This window comes from Myotis yumanensis, unplaced genomic scaffold (assembly GCF_028538775.1).
Source record: "Myotis yumanensis isolate MYYU_CA2020_CCGP unplaced genomic scaffold, mMyoYum1.0.hap1 SCAF_2, whole genome shotgun sequence".
NCBI classification, from domain to species: domain Eukaryota; kingdom Metazoa; phylum Chordata; class Mammalia; order Chiroptera; family Vespertilionidae; genus Myotis; species Myotis yumanensis.
Window position 1 is genome coordinate 43,837,793 of NW_027223753.1, and position 21,607 is coordinate 43,859,399.

Sequence of the window (21,607 nt, forward strand, 5' to 3'; positions counted from 1 at the left end):
ATGCACGAATTCAGGGGCAGACGCTCCAACCAGTAGGTTAGCTTGTTGCTGGGGTCCGGCTGATCGGGACTGAGCGAGATGGGCTGGACACACCCTGGAGCCCTCCGGTGGTCCCTCTCTGGCTGGCCAACCTCTCACGTTCCTCCCCAGCCCAATCATGCAGCAGTGGGGTCCCTCGGCCTGGCCTGCACCTTCTCAAAATCTGGGACCCCTCGGGGTATGTTGGAGAGCCAGTTTCGCCCAATCCCACAGGCCAGGCCGAGGGACCCCACTGGTGCACGAATTCATGCACTGGGCCTCTAGTAGGTTTATAAAGATCCCAGTGTGAGGCAAGCAGGATACCAGCACATTGAAGGACATAGTCTAAAAGCCAGCACCTTTTTTCTGAACAATGCCTTAAGAGCAGGCACCCTGCTCTTATTGTACTCCTCATTTCCCCGGAGTTCGCCACATGCACAGCACCGAGCACATAGTAGGACTTGTTGAATGAGTGAAGAATAATGCTCCAAACTGGTGTATGCTAATGTGAGAAGCCAGAAGTATACTCTGAGGCCCTGAGCATTCCCATTGTATTGGAAGGGGGCCGGGAGGCTACCAGGCTTTAGGCTGATTTGCCAAGGACAACTCATTTGGACTAAACAGTGGACTTTAGCTCATCCAAACAAGAGCAGGAAGCCAAAAATGACTAACTGGATTAGCGTGACCCAGCGGAGATGGAATCTCCTCAAGAGAGAAGTCAACATGGTGACCACAACTCACGCAGCGCTGGTCGGATGCACACTGCTTGGTGGCTGAGGGAGAGCTAGGCCTGCTGGGGGGGCCTGAGAGTGGAGGGAGTCGGGGCAGAGGCCTCTCGGGTGTGAATGTCCTTAAATAACCCACCTGGCCTGGAGAAGAAAGCGGAGTGTCACACCCAGTTCTGGATTCCACATTAACAACCTCCTTCCGCAGTGTTCAACTTTGCCCTTGAGGTCCTTTGTTTAACTTTTTAATTTGCAAAACAGATTCTGCTGGGTCACAGTCTGTTCCGTCTTCCCCACCCCACACCCCACCCCCACCAGCACCCTCTCTCTTTTTTTGGTTAAAGTAAAATATAGCTATCTCAAACAGACTTGTATTTCCTTCTGTTGCTAAAATATACATCCGGCCCTGTGAGTGAAAAGGGTTCATAACAGACCTTTAAAAAAGTTGTTATTTGAATGTTTGTTGTTACTAAGGAGTCGAGTCTTCCCCCAGCAACCTCATGACCAAAGAAAGGAAAATAGCCTCAGTTTCCTAATTGCTCTCCATGCGGCACAAGAAGGAAAGCGCCGGCCACTGTCGAAGGCACCTACTACCATTTCAGGCTTCCTGTTTCGGATGCAGCCGGATAGATTTTGTTTATGGTTCATAAAACCTGACTACTGTGAATAGTCCAGAATTCTGGCAGAATGGGATCCGAACTTTCATGGAGCTGTAAATTAAGGGGCGGGAAGTGTGACAAAACTCCTTAGAGAATGGTGAAAAAAAAAGTCGCGCTGCAATGGTTAAATGAAATTTTATAAGCACATTCAGTGTGGAGCTGTTTTGCATTACATGAGTTGAATACCTTAGAGACGCCACATCTGCAGGCACTTTATTAAATCCTTAGTCAGCACTTTCCAACCTGATGAGATTACTTCTTCATTTGACTGGAGAAAAGGAAAGCTGAGCTCTGGTCCTGGACTGCAGATTTCTTTTGATGTTTCACCTTGAAAAGGGGGAGAGGACAGTTCCCCCCTATAATCCCCCCAGCACATCCCAAACTGGAGGAACTGTGAATGTCACAGAGCTATTTTACTTACCCGGAGCCTTTGTGGGAGTGTGGATTTATGGACTTCAAAACAACTGTAGCAGAGTGTTCCCCAGGAAAACATAGATCAAAGCCCCGTGTTTACTTCCTTAATGTAAATGTATCCAGATAACATCATCCTATATTGTATTGCAATATTAGGACTCACTGCAGATAAGGGACAGAGATTCCTTTGTAGTTCGTCTGGATACAGTAGGTTAGATGAGGGGCTATAAAAAGTATGAAGGCAGAACCCGTAGGAAACCGAAGCTGATGTCAGTAAACAGCTGAGGACGATTTTTTTACTCTCCATAAATGAATTTTGTTTAATGTGGCAACATTTTCCTAGTGGTTTCCTACTCAACCCCAACAATTTAACAATCTCCAATTTCTTTCATATTTTTCTTGTATGACCCAAGAAGAACATGCTCAGAATTGTTCTTCAAGGAATGTTTTGAACCTTGCAGTGCTTGCATAATGAATTTTACAAGAAAATGTCACAAGAGAAAATGGCTTTTTCCAATCATGGAGGTTTATAGAAATTGGGTGGCTTATAATGAGTGCAACTATTACACTCATTATAACAGAATTGGGGGTATTTTCAGCTACAAACTGATCATGAGGAAATTCGGGAGTATGCATGAATATTTATGATGATGATGATTATCATAACTGTTTATCTGCCATCTCTGCAAACAAAGGATTTAATCGGAATCAGAGACCTATTTCAAAAAAAAAAATTATCTGTATGGTTCCCCTAACCCAGCCCCCTTTCCATTCTGGAAAGCCTTGGTCAAGTAGCGGGTTAATTGTCATGAAGATTAGTGTGATGTTGAAATAAGTACTAATGGTCAAATTACAGGAGTGAAAAAGTTTAAGAATAGGTTTTGGTTCGGGCCTGAAAGGGTTAATTAAGTTTTTTTCACGGCTTATTAAAGACCCCCAACCCAAGCCTTCAGGAGTCATATTGACACCCCACCACAGGGCAACTCGCTCCTCTATTGACATGTTGCTGGTCTGAGCACAATAGCCTTCTGTGTCTGCAAATCATTGCTAAAATCATCTCAAGGAAAAAAAAAGTTTGAAAGCTTTAACGTTAGACAAAAGCCCAAGAGCTGCAGTGCGCAGCTCAAAACCCCAGAGTCAGCAACTTCTATTGATTAAAAACTAACCTTTAAAGTAACTCTGAGAGTGTGTGGTTAGCATTTAAATTTAAACATGTCATGAGTTGATTTGTGTTACTGAATACCAACTCAAAAGGAGTAACATTCACATCGCTTTTTTTTTTCTAATTCCCTTAAGCAGCTAAAGTATTTCATGAAATGTCAATAGGGCAAAAAGAAAAAGGGGAGGGGGGGGGCACTGCGGGGCCTTGTAGTTTTCTTTCCCATGCAAATATTCACCCCCCAAAAGAAAAGTGTGGAGAGCGAAACACAATAATTAGTCCTTTGTCTAACTTTCCCAAGTGCCAGAGAAAGACAGATTAATTAAATATACAACGGTGTTGGTTTTTGGAGTGGGGGTCCTGCTTGCTGTGTAGGTCATAAATTAGGCAGAATAAATACTTCAATGTGTTTGCAGTGGGCCTGCTACGTCAGAGCCACTGGAAGGTTGGTGGGAGGAGAGCAGAGGGTTTCTTGCTAATGATAGTCACGTCTGGGTCTGTCTGGTTGCTCTTAGCAACCAGACATGATGTAACACCAGGATGAACTTGAACTTGGGGGACTTGAAAAGAGAACAATAGACCAGAGCAATCAATAAAGCCTATTTCAGTGAAGGATTACAGAGCTGCTCTGGGGTAACCTTGTCGGCAAGGCACACTGAATAGTAAGATGTGTGAAGAAAACTTTTTCCCCCTGCTTTGCTTTTTAAGAGAAGTGCAGAGGCACTGCAGATTTTTGTAGTGCGCTGAGGTTGCATCCAGAAACTGTGGTGTGGAAAACTGCTCCCCCTGCTGACTCACCGGGTCCCAGGCGTTGGCTTCCAGAACTGCCAACACTGTGTCAAAGTCTGGAATTTCACAACTGACTGAGAAAGTGTGCGAACAGAAATTGTGAGCGTTATTTGTGGCACCCAAAGTTGGACACTGTTTTGTTGAAGAGAGGACTCGGCTCTAAGGTGGCTGGGAGGCAGCTCCTAGGAGAGCCTGCTAAAAAGACAGTTTGGAGTCTGCGTGGCTCTGCTCCCTCTCTCCCTCGCCTTTCTTTTGTCCAGCTAGATTTAGGCCGTGTGCATTTGCCAGGATGATTTCCTTTCAGGACACAAGAGGCCTTATTGTCTTCCTCAAAGCATGTGGTCAGAGAATAACATCTCAAAGTATACAGGATGAGTGGCTTTTCGGTTCGGGTTTAGGTTTTTTCAAGTGCTCTGGAAATCAAAGGTGACTTGTGTGACCAGGAAATCTTATACCAACCTCCACGTAGCTATCATTTTGCCATTTATCCTGGGGTTCAAACGAGTCCTCACTTTACCTAATTGAATCTCTTGGATACAAATGAGCCTCCATCTGACCGGATCAACCCCAATGTAACCCTTTCTTGATCCTGTCAACTCAGAGGTTTTAGAAGCATTCACTTTCGCTAGAAGTTGATGACGTTTCTGTGAATAATGATAAATGTGGTGAATTTGACCAGGGTATCTCTAGAGAAAAGTTGGCAAAAGCCATGTACTTTTTTATTTCACTTGAGAAACTGACTCTGATATTAAACTGTAATTGGTCACTTTGTTGAGCTTACAGAGAAAGACATGCCAGCATATAAAGGGAGGTATAACCAGACTATTGCCCCAAACTAACCACCTAAGATTTATGAGAGAAAATGGTAACTGGGTCCAGCAGGCATAGGGAAGGCTCTAAATAAATGTTGAATGAACAAAATATGAATGCGAGTTATGCATTCCCTTGGCACATCCCAGTAACTAATAGGGTGAAATTTTGATTATTGTATGTCATTTTTGAAGCCATTGTTTTAGACATGCTGAGCAGGAAGGAGTATTTCACATCATCAAATCTACCTCATGCACATAGAAGGAAACTGAGTATAAGAGAGATGCTGTGACTTGTCCAAAACCACCCAGGACTCTCAGTATAGCATTTTTTCCATTTTGCCTCCACTTATTCTTATATCACTATTTTTAAAATTTTTTCAATTACAGTTTACTTTCAGTATTATTTTGTACTAGAGGCCCGGTGCATGAATTCGTGCATGGGTGGGGTCCCTCGGCCTGGCCGGTGACCGGGGCCGATTGGGGCCATCTCGCTGGGGGCGTGGGGGGAATGCGGGAGGTTGGCCGGCCACAGGAGGTTGACTATGGGAGTGTACTGACCACCAGGGGGCAGCTCCTGCATTGAGTGTCTGCCCCCTGATGGTCATTGCACGTCATAGCAACTGGTCGACCGGTTGTTCGGTTGCTTAGGCTTTTATATATAGACTAGAGACCCAGTGCATGAAATTCATGCACGGGGGCGGGGGGGGGGAGTTCCCTCGGCCCAGCCTGCACCCTCTCCAATCTGGGACCCCTTGAGGGATGTCCTACTGCCCGTTTAGGCCCAGGATCGGGCCTAAACGGGCAGTCGGACATTCCTCTCACAATCCAGGACTGCTGGCTCCCAACCACTCGCCTGCCTGCCTGCCTGCCTGATTGACCCTAACCGCTTCTGCCTGCCAGCCTGATCAGTGCCTAACGGCTCCACTGCCAGCCCAATTCCCCCTAACTGCCCTCCCCTGCAGGCCTGGTCCCCCCCAACTGCCCTCCCCTGCAGGCCTGGTTCCCCCTAACTGCCCTCCCCTGCAGGCCTGGTCCCCCCCGACTGCCCTCCCCTGCAGGCCTGGTTGCCCCCTAACTGTCCTCCCCTGCAGGCCTGGGTCCCCCCCAACTGTCCTCCCCTGTAGGCCTGGTCCCCCCCAACTGCCCTCCCCTGTAGGCGGGTCCCCCCCAAACTGCCCTCCCCTGCTGGCCATCTTGTGTCCACATGGGGGCGGCCATCTTGTGTGTTGGAGTGATGGTCAATTTGCATATTACCTCTTTATTATATAGGATATATATAGATAGATAGATAGATTAGTTCCAGGTATACATCAGAGTGGTTAGGCAATCATCTACTTTACAAAGTATTCCCCATCAATATTTCCAGGACCCACCTGCACCATACATAATTATCACAGTATTATCGACTAGATTCCCTTTGCTTTATTTTACATCCCCATGATTGTTTTGTAACTGCCAATTTGTATTTCTTACTCCCTTCACCTTTTTCACCCAGTCCTTCTCCCCTCTGACAATCACCAGTCTGCACTCTGTGTCTGTGAGTCTGTTTTAATTTTGTTTATTTATTTTGTTCTTTAGATTCTACATGTAAGTGAAATCATGTGGTATTTGTCTTTCTCTGACTGACTTATTTCACTGAGTATAATACCCTCTAGGTCCATCCATGCCTCTCAAGTGCTAAGATTTCATTCTTTTTTATGGCTGAGTAGTATTCCATTAAATATATGTAACATAGCTTTTTTTTTATCTATGAGTCTGTTGATAGGCACTTGGGTTGCTTCCATATGTTGGCTGTTGTAGATGCTGCTGCAAAGATAATAGAGTGCATAAAGGAGTTCATTATTCTTATATCACCGTTGATCATCTGTGCCTCTTAAGAGAATGCAGCAATAACATCTTCGGTGCCTATATCTCATTGAATAAATGCTGTGAAAATCATCAGAGGAGACATTCATCACCACATGAAACCTCTCCCCTCACCGATTCTTCATTTGATCAACTTTTCTTTGTTGAAAACCTTCTATTGCAGGCACTGTACTAGGCACTGAGGACCCAATGAAAAACAAGGTGATCCAGTTTCCTGCCCTTGTGTAGCTGTCCTCACCAGACTATAAAACCATATGTGTATTTCAAGTGGACATAAATACTTTATTTTGTAGGACACACTCTGAACGTTAGCAAACCCCAATGGAGACACTGAATTTCAATTTTAGAGGAGTAAGATCAGTTTCAGTGTCTCAAGATTTACTACTGTTTGTGGCTCCTTTACTTTTTCCATGAATCCCCCCTTTATCCCTTACAGATCCTGATTTCACAGTTGGGAGGACAACTTGTAAATATATTATTTTCTACATTGAACCTCTAATTGCTCTTTTCCTTTTCTCTTCCAGTCCTGGTACCTGGGATAAAAGTCGAAGTGTCCCACCATCCACCAGACAGACCACCTGACCCCTTCTCAACTCTGTAACATGGACGCATCCTCAACCCAGCGCGGTTACAACTTCACTGTCAGGGGAAGGGGAGAATCAAATCAACTTGTACATGGAAACAGCGAGCATTATGGTCAAACAGCAAAGGCCATAACCTTTTGGGATTTTTTTTTAACTACTTTTGGGACTGTTGTAATTTTCTCATATGGTGCTGGAAATGGCTGGGCTTTGTAACATATGAAGTGTTTTCATGGTGGCGTGAGCATCAGGTGATGTGGCTAGAGGAGGTCTACCCTTGCTCACTGACTTCCATTGTAACACACTTTCCTTACGGAGCCTGGCCGTTTCACAGTATTCCATGAATTTACCCACACAGGTGTGAGCCTCCGGGAGCAATCAGGAGGCACATGGAAAACTAAATCTTTTGTAGTAGCTGAGATCTGCAATATATAACTTACGGGACAGTCAAAGGGCAATGTTTTTCTGTAACATATTGGAAAAAGAAAATGCAGTTATGTTCCTTTTTTCCTTTTTCTGTTAGCTTGGTTTGGTTCGGCAGTCAGCAGTTCAATCTATAACATGGCCCTCAAGGACAGTGAACCCACTCACATTGCAGAACAATTCCGAAAACGGCAAACTACTACTATTCAGTTTTGTAAAAGTTTTGAAATGCTGCACTTACGTTAAAAAACAACAACATTTTTTCAACAATTTCAACAATGACACACAAATTCACATGGAAATGGGGAAGATGGTCTGTTTTGACAGAAACTGACAGGAATCAATCAAAACAATCGAATTTTGAATTGAGTAAAGTGCAATTTCATTGGATAGCTAAATATCTTTGTAAGATAGAGATTGTTGAAAATTCTATTTTTGTTTTTCAAGTCCTTCCACCCCAGGACTCTAAATTATTGGGGTAAAAAACAGCCTTGCAAGAAAAAGGGGAGCTATTTTTGCTTTTTATGTTTTTTATTGTTAAACTTGTATCCCTTTAAAAACTGAAGGAAAATTTAAAAAAAAAAAAACAAAAAAACAAATCTAATGGTGCTTTTACCACAATATGTTAACTACATTAAATGCTAATTAATTATTTTCTGTTATCAAAGCACATAAGTAAAATGAAATCATGGTATCTGTTAATTTCATAAGCTAGAAGTCACTATAACGGATTATGCCAATTCTGAAAATTTTTACATGTATCCGGCAACATAGGATTTATCAGTTATCAGACACTTCATTGTACCAGAGATTGTCCACAAATTTTAAAGACCTTTGCGCCCCTGAACTGGGCTATGGGAAAAATCATAATAATAATGAAACCAATACTGACACAAATGCTGGTGCCCACTCAGATCAAGGGTACTTGTTAGGGAAAAAAAAAGTTTGCACCCCCAAATGTCCTGTATCTTATGTAAAAAAACACACAAAAAAAGACAAAAAAAATAATAACAAAAAAAAGTGCAAGTGATTTTTCTACCAGACAGTGAAGCACCCCTTTGCTTCCCATGCAACTTCCAGAAGATTTCCTATACTATACATATATATACGTTCTGGTTGGCAAGCCCTGCTGATCAGAGAAAGTCTCTGCATGTTCTAGTGTTAGTAACTAATTTTTATATAGTTAATGTAGGATAAAGTAGAGTGCATTAAGACACAATATTGTAATCCCTACTCTAGGCACTTGCCTTTAAACTATGTTTTCCAGCCCTTCAGAAGGGTTCTACTACTGTCCTATACAATCAAGTAACTGAAATTCTTGGGAAGACACTTTGCTCCTCATCTTTCCCCCCCAAAACAATGTTGTTTTGTTTTGTTTTTTTTCCTTAATTTGCACGAAAACAAAAATTCCATATCAATGTGCCTTGCCCTGGATAGCGATTATTTGTGGAATTGTTGCACATGCTCCTCTATTGAAAGGGGGTTTTCCCTAGTCAAGCATTTGGAGACACTTTTTGTAAATGTGACTTTTATGTCAGCCATTGTCAGTTTCAACATCTAGAACTAAATAGAGAGTTAGTCGTTCCGCAGATAGGAGTAGTCTTTATTGTCCTCTGTGGTCAGTGGCAGTGCTATTCTGAGATCTGTAGATGCTTAGAATATCAGTATTTTGGATGTTGCTGCATTTTACAATTTATTTGGAGTCTTCCTTTATTTCCCCCAACCCCAGATATATGAAAATATGCAATACCTGCTTATATCGTGTAGAAAAGCTTAGCGATGATTAATTTTTCTTTTATTTTTTTTATTTGACCAAAGTCGGTGCTGCACTTGACGCAGTGTGTTTTGGGTGTTTGTCTTTGTACTTTTGTTGTGATTTTTGAATGCACGTGCGCAGGAAGGGCTCCTCTTAGAGAAGCAGTCAAACTGTGAAGCACTAAGCTGACCCTGCTTCAAGCAATTTTGTTTTTACAACTGTTCCTTTCACAAGCAAGCCTTAAAAAAAAAAGACAACTTCCTTTTTCTTCAGCTCCCACACCCCATTTTTCTTAGCAGACTGCAGTCAATCCACATTCAATAAAAAGTATATAATGCCCATTTTTATATGCACGTTTTTAAACTTCCAAGTTCTGAAAATTGTTTACTGGTTATCTCTATTTAAGGAAAAAAAAATAAAATAAAACATTTTGGATTTTCATATGTGTCTGATAAGTGGTTGAATAGTCGTTTGGCGCTGTTGTATGGTGTGGTTGTCAGTATATGGTGTCACTTCCTATAGCCAGCCAGCATACTTTGCCTTCCCCCTATAGCACTTAGCTGGGCATTACTTTATTATGACATATGTGCACTAAAAAAAAGAAAAAAGGAAAAAAAAAAGAAAAAATAGCAGCTTTCAGTGCTTCACAGTGAAGGGAAAAAGCCTAGACAAACATTTTGTCAGAACCTTGCAATAAGCCAAGGTATTACCAGTAAATTGGTTGTATATACAATAAAATTGCACCCTTTTTTTAAAAACAAAACAAACTAAGCAATAGTTTGGGCAGTTTTAGTTGTTTTTAGTGAGCATGTTGTAGTCATGACTGCAAAGAGAGAGAATAAACTGCCCACTCAGAAGATATGTAATTTGTATTGTTGTATAGTTTTATTGATTACACTGATTTATTCTACCCTATTTTATAATGCAGGACTTTTGTAATGTTGTTTAAATGAGGAAAAATTTCTGTCAAATTAGCCTAGTGAAACTTCCAATTGTTCATTATAAAGGCAGCGTTCATAGAATTGCTTTCTTTCTCCCCGGCCCCGCCCCCTTTGGGAACTGGATTTAAGTTTAAAACTTTCCTGTTTCCTTTTTGTTGTAAGTATTTAAATACAGTTATTTTTTTCTCTCAATGGTATGGAATATTCCTATGCTTGAGAAGTATAGGTCTACTGAAAAACCATTGTAAATGGACGTTACAGGTATGCTGTATTTTTTGAAGGTATTTTGTTGTATTAAGTTTGATGAAGCTAAAATTAGGGAACTCTGAACAGATTTGCAGGAAGAAAATGTTTTAAAGGCTTTAAAACATTAGGGAGGCAGTCTAGGGTGAAAATGAACAGGGGTTAAGTATTAAATACACTAAGTTACATTTTTGTTCCTTTCATTGTCCAGAAAGCAGCAGGAAACTGTAGTTCAGTGGTGATCAAGCAGGAAAAGAAGCAACACCCACCGTCCGCGTGTTTACCTTGTTAGAGTAGAAGCCCAGAAAGACCTTTGAGGAAGGCGTGGGGCCCGTGGGACCGGGTGTGTAGACTGACAGACAGACAGACAGACAGACAGACAGACGGAGGGCTATCGGCATTGGAAGGCCTCGCCCTCCATTCAGAGACATATTTCAATGTTTTCTCTTCCGTCACATGGCATTAACAATATTGGCAAAGATAACTTCCTCAAGTCACTCTCCTTTTTTTCCCCCTTTGGGAACTTAAGTCAGAGGCACAAACACTAAATCCAAATAGTTTTCTACCTACTTTTTTTTCTGGCCGCCCCCCCCTGCCACAAAAATGCGCCTCTTCTGATCCCTCCCACCACTCTGCCATCCCCGAGGCTTTTTCTTTCCTTTGAGATCTGAACTCACTTTTCCATTTCTTCACACCCCGGCATGAACAGCTATTTAGTACCAGCTCCTCCCCACCCCCACCCGCCCCTCAGTCAGGCGCGGGCTGCCGGGCATCTGCCCCAACACCTGTGCCCTCCACTCGGACAGTCCAGTGAGCAGGGACCCCGCCTCTCAGAGGCGTGGCACTCAGCCCGCCCTCGGGCATCTGCAAATCCTCTGGGGAAGTTGCTCCTGCCCTTTCAAGCTCATTCCCACAGGCCTTGCACCCTGTAGTCCCTGTCAGAAAGTACTGAGGAAATCTGGATTAAGAAAAGCATTTCTCCCTTGGGATTCTCTGGGGGGAGGGTTTCTGAGAATGTAATTTAATGTACTTCGCATCATGTCTCTGGAAATACTTTGTCGTCCATACTGGTGGTGGTGGTGGTGGTGGTGGTGGTGGTGGTGGTGGTGGTAGTTTCTCTCTCTCTTTCTATGTCTCTGTCTCTTTCCTTCATTTCTCTCTCTTTTTTTTCTGGTAGCAGGCCTCCCATAGAACAAATTGCAAACACACTGACATGGTCACGTAAGGAGAGCTTCAGTGGCACCTCACCCCCCTCCCAGACCCGTCCTTGGCCGGTCTCAGTCTCAGAAAGCGGCCCTGCCCACAGGCAGAGCTTTCATTCCCATTGGCTCCCGAGGCCAAGTTCGTCCTGAAGTCAATGCATGTATTTACCATTTGACAGCCAACCCACTCTGCCTTCTCCACGTCCAAGGCTGTGCATTCGTCTAATTAGTGTCATGTCTGTTTTCCTTTCATTTTTCCCAATAAAAAAAAAAGCAGTGGGATGAAAATTGCTTTGATATATAGCAGGTAACATTGAAGCTATTCCATAGCACTTAACTGTAGTGAATTCTGTGTCACCAATTCTGAAATCAATTTAATGTTTCATGCAAATCCATTACATGGTGCTATTACAGGCTGACAAAATGATTTACACCAATGTGACAACTTGGGCTCAATTCACTCTGCTTTCCAACAGTGTAAATGCATAGCAGTGTTTATCTGCATGACAACTATGCACTAATCTGTCTGAAAAAAAAAAAAAGAACTATATCAACTTTGGTATCTACTTTCCGTTTACTTCAATCCTTGCCTTTTTGGTCATTGTTATAATGCCAGCTTTAGGACAGAAAGAATTATAAGAAAACCAGCATAATACCTGATATATTAAAATGTAGTGCCTGTGAAATCTGTATTATATTGCTCTTCTGAAGTAAGATTTTTCTACACCGGTAGCCTTCGCTGTCAGTCAGTCAGGACCTTCTGGTATAGGTGATGTAAAATACCCGTACAATATTAATGCATGCTACTCCATAATGCTTAGTGAACTGTATGAATATTACTCAAAGTTATGTTAGTCTTTTTTTTCTGACTTGGTTCTTGTCAGCTAGGTTTAAAGGTATTTCACTGAGAACGCAAATTCTGTCTTTTCTTGATTTCGACTGTTTTCAGTATTTTGGAGGTATACATTTACTTAAATTCAGTATTACTTGTGTTTTTGTTTTCGTTTTTTGTTTTCTTTTTCTTTCCTAGGGGACAGGCATGGGTGTTTGATTTCAGAAATCAGGCCCTGGCAAGACTTTTGTCTAAAAACGACGGTTTCTGAATTTCAAGAACTGCTGCAAACACCCTCTTGCGGACATTTCCAGGAGAGGGGCGTTCTGCTTGCCCGCCGCCGAAGCTCCGCTCACCCGAGCGTTTTCTTAGTGGACAGTGCTCAGCCAGGTACCCATGCTTGATCCGTCGTCACACCAGACTTCCTCATATGAAAAGGAAAAAAAAAAAACGAAAAAAAAAATTCTTTAAGAAATCACTTGGCTAGTTTTATGCACAGTTGCAATATTTTCTTCAAAAATAAAACTGTACAAACTTTGGGCCCGATTCATAAGAAAAAGACATTTGCTATTAACACGGGATTTTTAAAATAGACTTTTTTGGTCTCCATTTGAAAGTATTTTCCAAATTAAATAAATTTCATCGCATTTTTTTCCTAAATGAGTACCCACCTGTGTTTTATGCCCCAAAGGGCTATGAGGGGAACAGGAGAGTGGGGAGCAGATACCAGAAACGCCCAGGGAGATGAGGGTGACACCTAGACCCGAGCAGAAGGGGTGGCAGCGTGTGCCAGGCAGCACGGGTTTCACATGTGGACTCCTATGCTGTTTAATTTAAAAAAAAACCTAATTTCCAAAATGTGTCATCACCAAGTCCTACTGTGTGAACTTTTCTATTTTTAATCCCTGAGGACAATAATGTCCAAAAAATCAGGCTGTTTTTCCTGCTGTTTTTATGCTCCACTTCTCAAAATAACAAAAGTTTTTGTTTTCCCTTTGATTCTATTTGTTATTTTTATTATTATTGTAGTAGGAGTCTATAAATTAGCACTTTAAAAAAACACACACACACACAAAAACCATCTCAACCCACGGTCGCAAGGCCACTGGCTCCTTGGGGATGGAGATTTGAGAGCTGCCAGCTTCATGCTTCTGCCCTCCTCTCAGATGGCATCGCTGAGATGCTAACTAGCCCTAGGGCTAGAGCTTCATCAGGTTCTAGGAGGTCCTCAAGGAAGACTTTCAAAGGCAAACACACACTCCCCCTTCCCCTACAGCCATGACCTCTAACCCGGAACAGAGTTCACTGGGGACTTTTCCTACCCCCTTGGAAATCTGTCCATTCAAGATATCTCGGTTTTACATTTCAAATTGGAGGGGAGTGGGGGGATGGAACACTTCCAATGATAAGAGATCCGTTGTGAAACTGAACACTCCCGTGTTAATAACTTGGTTTGACATTTGTTTTTATGAGCCGGGCCCCCTGTGCCTCTAGATTACTTGTATTGACTTTCATAGTTAGCCTTTTAGTTTTACTGTGTTCTGTGAAAATTTGTAATTGGTTGAGAATCACTGTGGGCGTCCATTCTTATTCAACTAAATCTCCACAGGTTTTTGAGCTGGTGTGGATTAGATTAACTCTTGTATTCAACCATTAGTGCTACCACCTTCTCACATTACAATACAATTACTGGAAGCAAGTACTGCATTTCCTATGCAACAAAAAAGGAAAAATAAAAAATTGCTAATGCTATGGAAACTGTGTCATCATTTGCTTTCAGTCATGCCTGGGTGGTGGTATCTGAGTGCCAGTTATGGGTGTGGATCGAGGTTCCCCCGGAAGACTGGTCTTTCTGCACCGTGGAGTTTGTGTCATCCTTGATGGATGTCAGGCACATGACACCCTTCCCAGAGCTCTGATGGGCAATAATGTTGGTTCTTTCACCTACTTGGACAAATACAGGACTTTACACTCGCATAGTGCTTAGTATGTGCCTGATACTGTTCTGAGTGCTAAGATGCCGTGTAAGGAGTCAGGAATGAGTAACTGTAGGATACAGCTGGGGGAACAAAAGAGAAAGGTGGGGTTACCTGGACCTAGGAACTCCAAAGAGGGACCCCACACAGCTGATACTCGGATCTTTACTGAGAGGGGTCCCCATGAGGGTGGGGGCACCACACAGCCGGTACTGAGCCCTGAGGAGGATGTGGGGCAGCTGGTGCTAGGACTGAGGAGTGGGACGCAGCCTCCAAGATTAGTTCTGAGGGGACAGGCGCCTGGGCGCTGGGAGGGCTGAAAAGAGCTGGAAGCTGTTACGTCCACCCTCTGCTGCTGGCATGGGGCAGACAGCAGCTGAAACCAGAAAGGGTTCCCTTCTCTCCCTTCTCTCTCCCCCAGCGCTCCTGCCAGTGCCTCTTACTGGCCAGATCTTACTGTAGCCCCTGGCAAGGAAGTCTGGACAGCACAGTGAGAAAACTACTAGCCCCACAGGACAGGGTATAAAAGGATGGGCTTGGATGCCAGAGATGATGAGTCAACGGCACAAATATCTTAATCCATTTAATCTTCACAACCACCTGATGAGAGGGGCACTATTTTTACTCCCATTTTACAGATGAGGAAACTAAGGCAGAGAGAAATTGAATAATTTATTCAAATAATGAATAAATGACAGTTGGGCTTCTCATCTAAGAAGTCGGGCTCTAAATTCCATCCTACAATCACTATAATATATTGACTGAATTATTTATTTAATAAATATTTTTGAGTATCTATAATGTGCCCAAAACTATGCCAAGGCTAGGGATAGTAGGTAAATAAAGACTGGGAAACTCTTCTTGTGAAGTATACAGTCTAGTGCAGCGGTTGCCGACCTTTTGGACCTCATGGACCACCAGTGATCCACGGACCACCGGGTGGCGACCGCGGGTCTAGTGAGCAATACTATTCAAATAACCACAGCAGCGAAGATCCGCATGGAGTTGTGATGAGTGTAAAGGATGCGCATTGCCGTAAAAGCCCAGGGAGACCAGGAGGCCAGATAGAAATTAACCAGGCAAATGGTCAGAATGGGGTGCTTGGAGGTGGGGAGGAGAATGCTCTGAGCAGAGGGAACAGCCTGCACAAAGAGCCTGTAGCAGAATGGAGCTTGCCAGCTGTGAGGGCCGGGAGGAAGACCTATTTGAATGAAGAGGAGAAAGGAGAGGAAATATGATACAAGATGAAGCTTGACATTTAGGTCAAGGCATTGCAGGACTTTGCAGTATATTAGGGACTTTTGTCTTACCCCTAAGAGCATCATGAACCATGTATCAGTCAGATTAGGCTAGATCAGTGATGGCGAACCTTTTGAGCTCGGCGTGTCAGCATTTTGCAAAACCCTAACTTAACTCTGGTGCCGTGTCACATGTAGAAATTTTTGATATTTGCAACCATAGTAAAACAAAGACTTATATTTTTGATATTTATTTTATATATTTAAATGCCATTTAACAAAGAAAAATCAACCAAGAATATGAGTTCGCGTGTCACCTCTGACATGCTTGTCATAGGTTCGCCATCACTGGGCTAGATCTATGCTGTGACACAAACAAGTCTAAAAAGCTCAGCAGCCTACAGCAATAACAGTCTACATCTCATTTTGCATGTCTGAGGCTTTTACACAGAATCTCCTGATTCTAGGATGCAGGGTGAAAAGCAGCTGCCATCTGGACCAGTGCTGGGTGGAAACACAGGAGCATGGCAAGGCAGGCCCTGGCGTTCTCAATCCCATCGGGCATGGACACACGCCTCTGCTCAGAGCGTGTCTGTGGCTATGCCGCGGCTCAACAGGACCAGGCAGGATAATCCTCCTGGCAGAAGGCTAGAGAACCTATCACAGACTCAGTGGAGGAAAGGAGGCAAAGGTGTGCCGTGTGGAGATGGAGGCCAGCGGGAATGCTACTGCAGCAGAGGCCGTGCGCCTGCGCCAGGGGGCCATGATGGGGCGGGAGAGAAATGGGCAGCTCAGAAGGATTCATAAGGATATTAATAGCTACTGTATATTGAGATCTTCTATGTGCCAAGAGCTATAGGTGATTCATGCCATTAAAAGTAAATATTTTCTCTCTTATTAGTATAGCGCTCAAGGAGGTATATATACAGTCTGTCCTCACACCCATTTCTGACTCATGTACAGAGAGTAATTTCACACAACATGCCTTAAAGCGTAAGTTAGACAGAACCTATTACTACCTTTCAGGCACTGCTCTGGCCAATAGTAGGCACTTTGGTCTTTAGTATTTGCAGTTAAGAATGAAAGTCAGGCAAGACCACTCCTTCGCTGGTGTGTGCCCGGACAGGCTGTATAGAGGGTCAGGGCACGGGGTGAAGGCAATGTCGTCAAAAGCACAGACTCGGGAGCAAGGCTGCCTGGGTTGAAACGGACTTTCATTAGCTCTGTGGTGTTAGCAAGTGCCTCAGTTTCCCCATTGGTAGGATGGGAATAATAAAAACAGCGCCTAACTACCTCGCTCTGGTGGATATTTATGAATTGATATTTGTGAAGTGGTTAGCAGTGGCCTGGCACATCTTACATGCTTTGTAAATGCCGTAACTAAAAAAACAAGCGGTTCCAAGCTGTGGAGATAGGCATTCTTTCAGGGCACTGATGGTGTAGGCCTTCTTACTTGTCATTTCCAGGCTTCTATGTGGGTGAATTCTGAAAAAAAACTTTCATGCAACTAAGTAGGGAATAGTAGAAAAGGAAAAAAAAAAGGTTGAAGTTTTGAGGACAGACCACACTTGGGTTTAAATCTTGGTTTTTCACTTCCTGTCTGTAAAATGGGAATTAAGTTGAGATCTTCCTTATGAGAGCAAGAGGGTTAAATAAATTCATGCATGTAGAACGCCACACAGTATCCATTACTATTATTTGCAACCACATAACAAACGGGAGCTCCTCGGTTCCTCCCGTAACAATGTGGGAGTCCGCCTTCCGAGTGCGTCCACGGGGTGAACTTCCAAGGCCAGGAATTATTATTTGCAATCACGTAACAACGACTATTATTTGCAACCCTGGACTGGCGCCTTCAGTGCGTCTCTAACGAGAGGAACCCTGATGCCTGGGAGGACAATGTTGTTCAGTGGAAAGCAGCCAGGGCTTGAAACCAGAGGACTTGGGTGTGAGTCCCACTTCCACCGTTTATTGGCCATCTGCGATCACAAAAGGTATTCCACCTCTCCGAGTCTCAGCGGAGAGAGAGGCCACACAGCTCAGTGAACACAGATGAGAACGTGCCGGCAGCACAATTCCAAGCACCAATTGAATAGAACCCAGGGAGAGGCCGTGGTTCCTACTTCCCTCAACGGTGTTGACAACCAGGGAAACCCATTCTCATCAGGCAGAGAAAGTAGGCCAACAGAGTGGTAGCAGTCATCGTTTTTAACCCTTCAAGTTCTGACTGCTGGGTAAAAAGACATGGCTAAATTGTAGAGGCCTTACCGGTCTTTAAGGTGAAACAGGGCTTCCCTTGACCTCTGAGGAATGGACTAGCTTCTCTCACCTCTGAACACACCCATTCTATAGTCACTCTCCACCTGGCACATTCAGTTTGGATTTCAAGTTCATTACAGTGAGCCCGGGGGGGGGGGGGGGGGGGGGGGGGGGAACAAAAAATACATGTATTTCTGCTCTCACATACCATGTACATGTAAAATAGAACTGATTATGTATCAATTACAATGAACTCCTTTCCCATTCCCATCCATTTCTTAACCTCTCCCACATTATTTTGAAGCAAATTTCAGCTATCATACATTTTATCCATAGCTATTTCAGATTACATCTCTAAAAGAAAAGATATTCAAAATACCATTTCATGCCCTAAAATATTCTATATAATAAAAGGCTAATATGCAAATAGACTGATCGTTGGAACATCCGGAACAACCAAACAACCAACCAGTCACTATGACATGTGCTGACCACCAGGGGGCATGTGTGGAACATTGACGGTGGTGGGATGGTGGAGCAGGTGGTGGAGGAGGGGCGGGTGCCAGGCCAGACCAAGGCAGGCCGGTCACTGTCATCGGGGTGAGCCTCTGGTGGTTGCCACCAGCTCCATCTCTAGCTGTTTTGTTTTTGTTTTTTTTCTGATAGGAAGAATGGAGGCAAGCGAGGCTCTACCTGAATGACAAAAAAAAAACCACTGTCCTTTGCTACCTACTGCTGACAAAAAAAGTAAATAAATAAATAAATAAATAAGAAAGAAAGAAAAGGAAAAAATCCAGCTTCCACCTTCAAGGGGAACAAGATTAATAAATCTGGTTGAAAATTCACCTAAAAGTGGGTATGGCCTTGCCTCCTTGTTCAGGAGGCATCCTCTTCCCTGGTGACTGTATGTGTCCCCCACCACCCCCATCCCCTCCCCCGCTCACCCCCCCCCCCCCCACCCGCAGGAGGCAGCCCCAGGCAGGGAGGAGGAGCTCTCTGACCAGGCTCCGTGGAGCAGTGGGGCTGGATTCTTAAGGGCCGTGAGTTTACTGCATCTTGCTCATTTGCTACTTCCAGTTTCCCCATCATAAATTCTAAACTCTAGCCTGGGCCACGCTCTTTTCCGTAACACTGCAAAAACTCATGTCAAGTCATTCAAAACAAACCTGACCAACATTATTGAGTGGCTTCCCTGTGCTAGAACTCGGGGCTGGAGAAGGAGATGAATCTGAGATCATCTCAGAAGAGTACAGAGCCTAGCAGAGGAAACATACACAAACAAAATAATTGCACCCTGGTCTTGTAAGAACCAGGAAGGCATCCTGTGCCAGGTAATCTGGGAGACAACTATGCCCAAGGGCAAGGGAGCCACAGGAGGAGATGCACAATCTAGGCCTTCAAGGACGAGGGAGCGTTCAAGAGACTGGCTAGAAGATATTATCATCAGTGACAATAGTGGCAACAGCGAACATGTACTGAGTGAGCCCTTCACACCACACATAGTTCTGAGGGCTTTGCATGCCCTCATACATGTAAGCCAGCCCCATGAAGGAGATACAATTGTTAATCCCATTTTACAGATGAGATTATTGAGTTTCAGTACTTTCCTTACTTATATTCATTACTACCTGTGTGTGACTTAAAGTTCAAACATTCAAGGGCTTAAGAGGTGGGGGACATTTCTAAATCACAGTTAGTTCCAATGTAAGCCCAGTTCACTGCCCTCTTTGTGGTGCCTATAACAGCACTTGGCACATGAAAGGTACTTTGCACAATGATGGGACGAGCAGTGGTTGTGTTAGGCAGCTTTCATTTGTCCTCCAGACCTATTCCCCGCCCTTCTCCAAAGTGCTCCTGCTCAGGAGGCTGACCTGTGTGGGCCACATCAGTGGGCTTCCTTGACCTCCAGCTTTCAGTTGGGATCGGTAGATAGATTGGTCGAGGAAGGACAGTGACATCAGGGTATCTATTTCCCTGACCCTCTCCCCAGGCCCCCTCTGGTTGGTGGCATTCCTCCACAAAAGGTCACAGCTCCTCTCAGGATGACTCTCTACCCCTTACTTTCTCCTTCCCCCCACTGCCTTAAGCATGGGGTTGTAAGACCTTCGGGGTACTTCTGTCCTTTACAATTTCTCTACTAGTACATCTTGCCTACACCTTTGTAAATAGCCTCTGTATAAAACCCTCTCAAATGACCTTGAGTTGAATGTGCCACCTGTTTCCTGCTGGAATCCTGACTGATAGTGGTCAAGCCAGCACGGGTCTCCGGGATCTTCCTCCTCAAACTCCAGCAGAGGCGCAGATGTATTCCCACGATGTGTGTCAAAACCATAAATCTCTCCATCTTCATGTATCTTAGACTCAGAAGGCTGGAGTCAACCTTCAGAGGTCGGAAATCCGTTCCCCTGCCCCCAGCTAAGAACCCCACCCCACCCACCCCGACTGCTCCTGTCATGTCGAGGGAAGTATAATCTTACTTTGAAGCTCTCCAGGTAAGGAGACACCATAACTCACTCCCAGGTCTTCATATTCCCTGCCTGATAAATTTTCCTCCCTTCTCACACAAACCCCTCCTGCTACAGGTGAGGCCCATTTCTTTTGTCTGCTGCCTGGCACGAGGTGAACAGAGCGATCCTTCATCTTTGAAATTAGGCATTAAATCATCTTCACCTGCTCTAGCTCTGAAGTGCAGAGAATCTACCCGTGCTAGTCTCAAGTCGTCAACCCGCACGTTCTAGGAGGACCCTACACTGCAATGATCCCGTACAAGAATGAATTCCACAAGGTTTGTCAGGGGAGGGAGGCAAAGACAGAGCCCAAACCTCCACTGAGAAATGGCTGCCTGGGTTCTGGACAGGAGTGATGGGGATTCTTCTTTTCCGATTTACTTACCAGCTTGCTCTCCTGACCCTGAATTCTGGAGGGTGTTTGTTTGCTGGTAGTTCCAGTCCTGACAAACACAGCTGCTCTGTGGACAGAAGTCCACCTGTGCCTTCCCTTCGTCCATCTCCACCCAATTGGGCTTTCCCTGGAATTGAGCTGAGCCTGCCAGGAACCAGGAACAGCAGCACACTTGGGACCTGATAAGCCTCCAGGCCTCCAGACCATTGCTTTACAATAAATTATACTGAATTTCAGAAGTTTCTTGCCAAACCCTGATGCAAAAAAAAATGTGCATATATATACCAATTATATATTTTAAACCATTTACCTAGATTTCTAAAGTGTTCTTCAACCTGATACATGTTGTTCTCATTCCTAGATTGGCAAATATAGTTACACGGGGCCTTTCCCTCGTTCTTACAAAGGCATAAATGACTCATCTATCCACCCTATTTATTCCTGCGTCAATTACTTGCCCAGCTGAGAAATCAGAAAGTCAGCACAGGAGTAGGTGCGTGGCTGCATCATAGGGTCGCCCATTTAGTCTAGTCATTGAATCCTCCCAGGAGCCCAGCAAAGTAGATGCCATTAGTCCCATTTAGTAAGTGAAGAAACTTTAAGACACAGAAAAATGGAAATTACCCAGCTAGTAAGTGTGAACCACAAGGGTTCACCTCCAAGCCCTGAGCGCTGAGTGAAATCTATTTAGACAAAGAGAAGTGCAGGCAACTAACACTATAGCATATTTATACCCTAAATATGCTCATAATTAGAATTTTTAAGTACGCCACAACTCTTCTTTCAAAATAATCAAAGAGGAACCTGAATAAC

The 21,607-nt window shown here is 44.0% G+C and overlaps 1 protein-coding gene across 8 annotated transcripts in view; it reads left to right on the top strand.

The window, feature by feature from the left end:
- The window catches only part of NFIA (nuclear factor I A), a 373,969-nt gene extending 359,797 nt beyond the window's left edge, over positions 1–14,172 (top strand). For all 8 annotated transcript variants that reach the window (XM_070405237.1, XM_070405238.1, XM_070405236.1 and 5 more), the window contains one exon: positions 6,967–14,172. In XM_070405237.1, coding sequence (XP_070261338.1) covers positions 6,967–6,984 — 18 coding nt within the window. In that variant the 3' untranslated portion in view covers positions 6,985–14,172. The remainder of the gene's footprint in view (positions 1–6,966) is intronic.
- Positions 14,173–21,607: the final 7,435 nt, after the last annotated feature.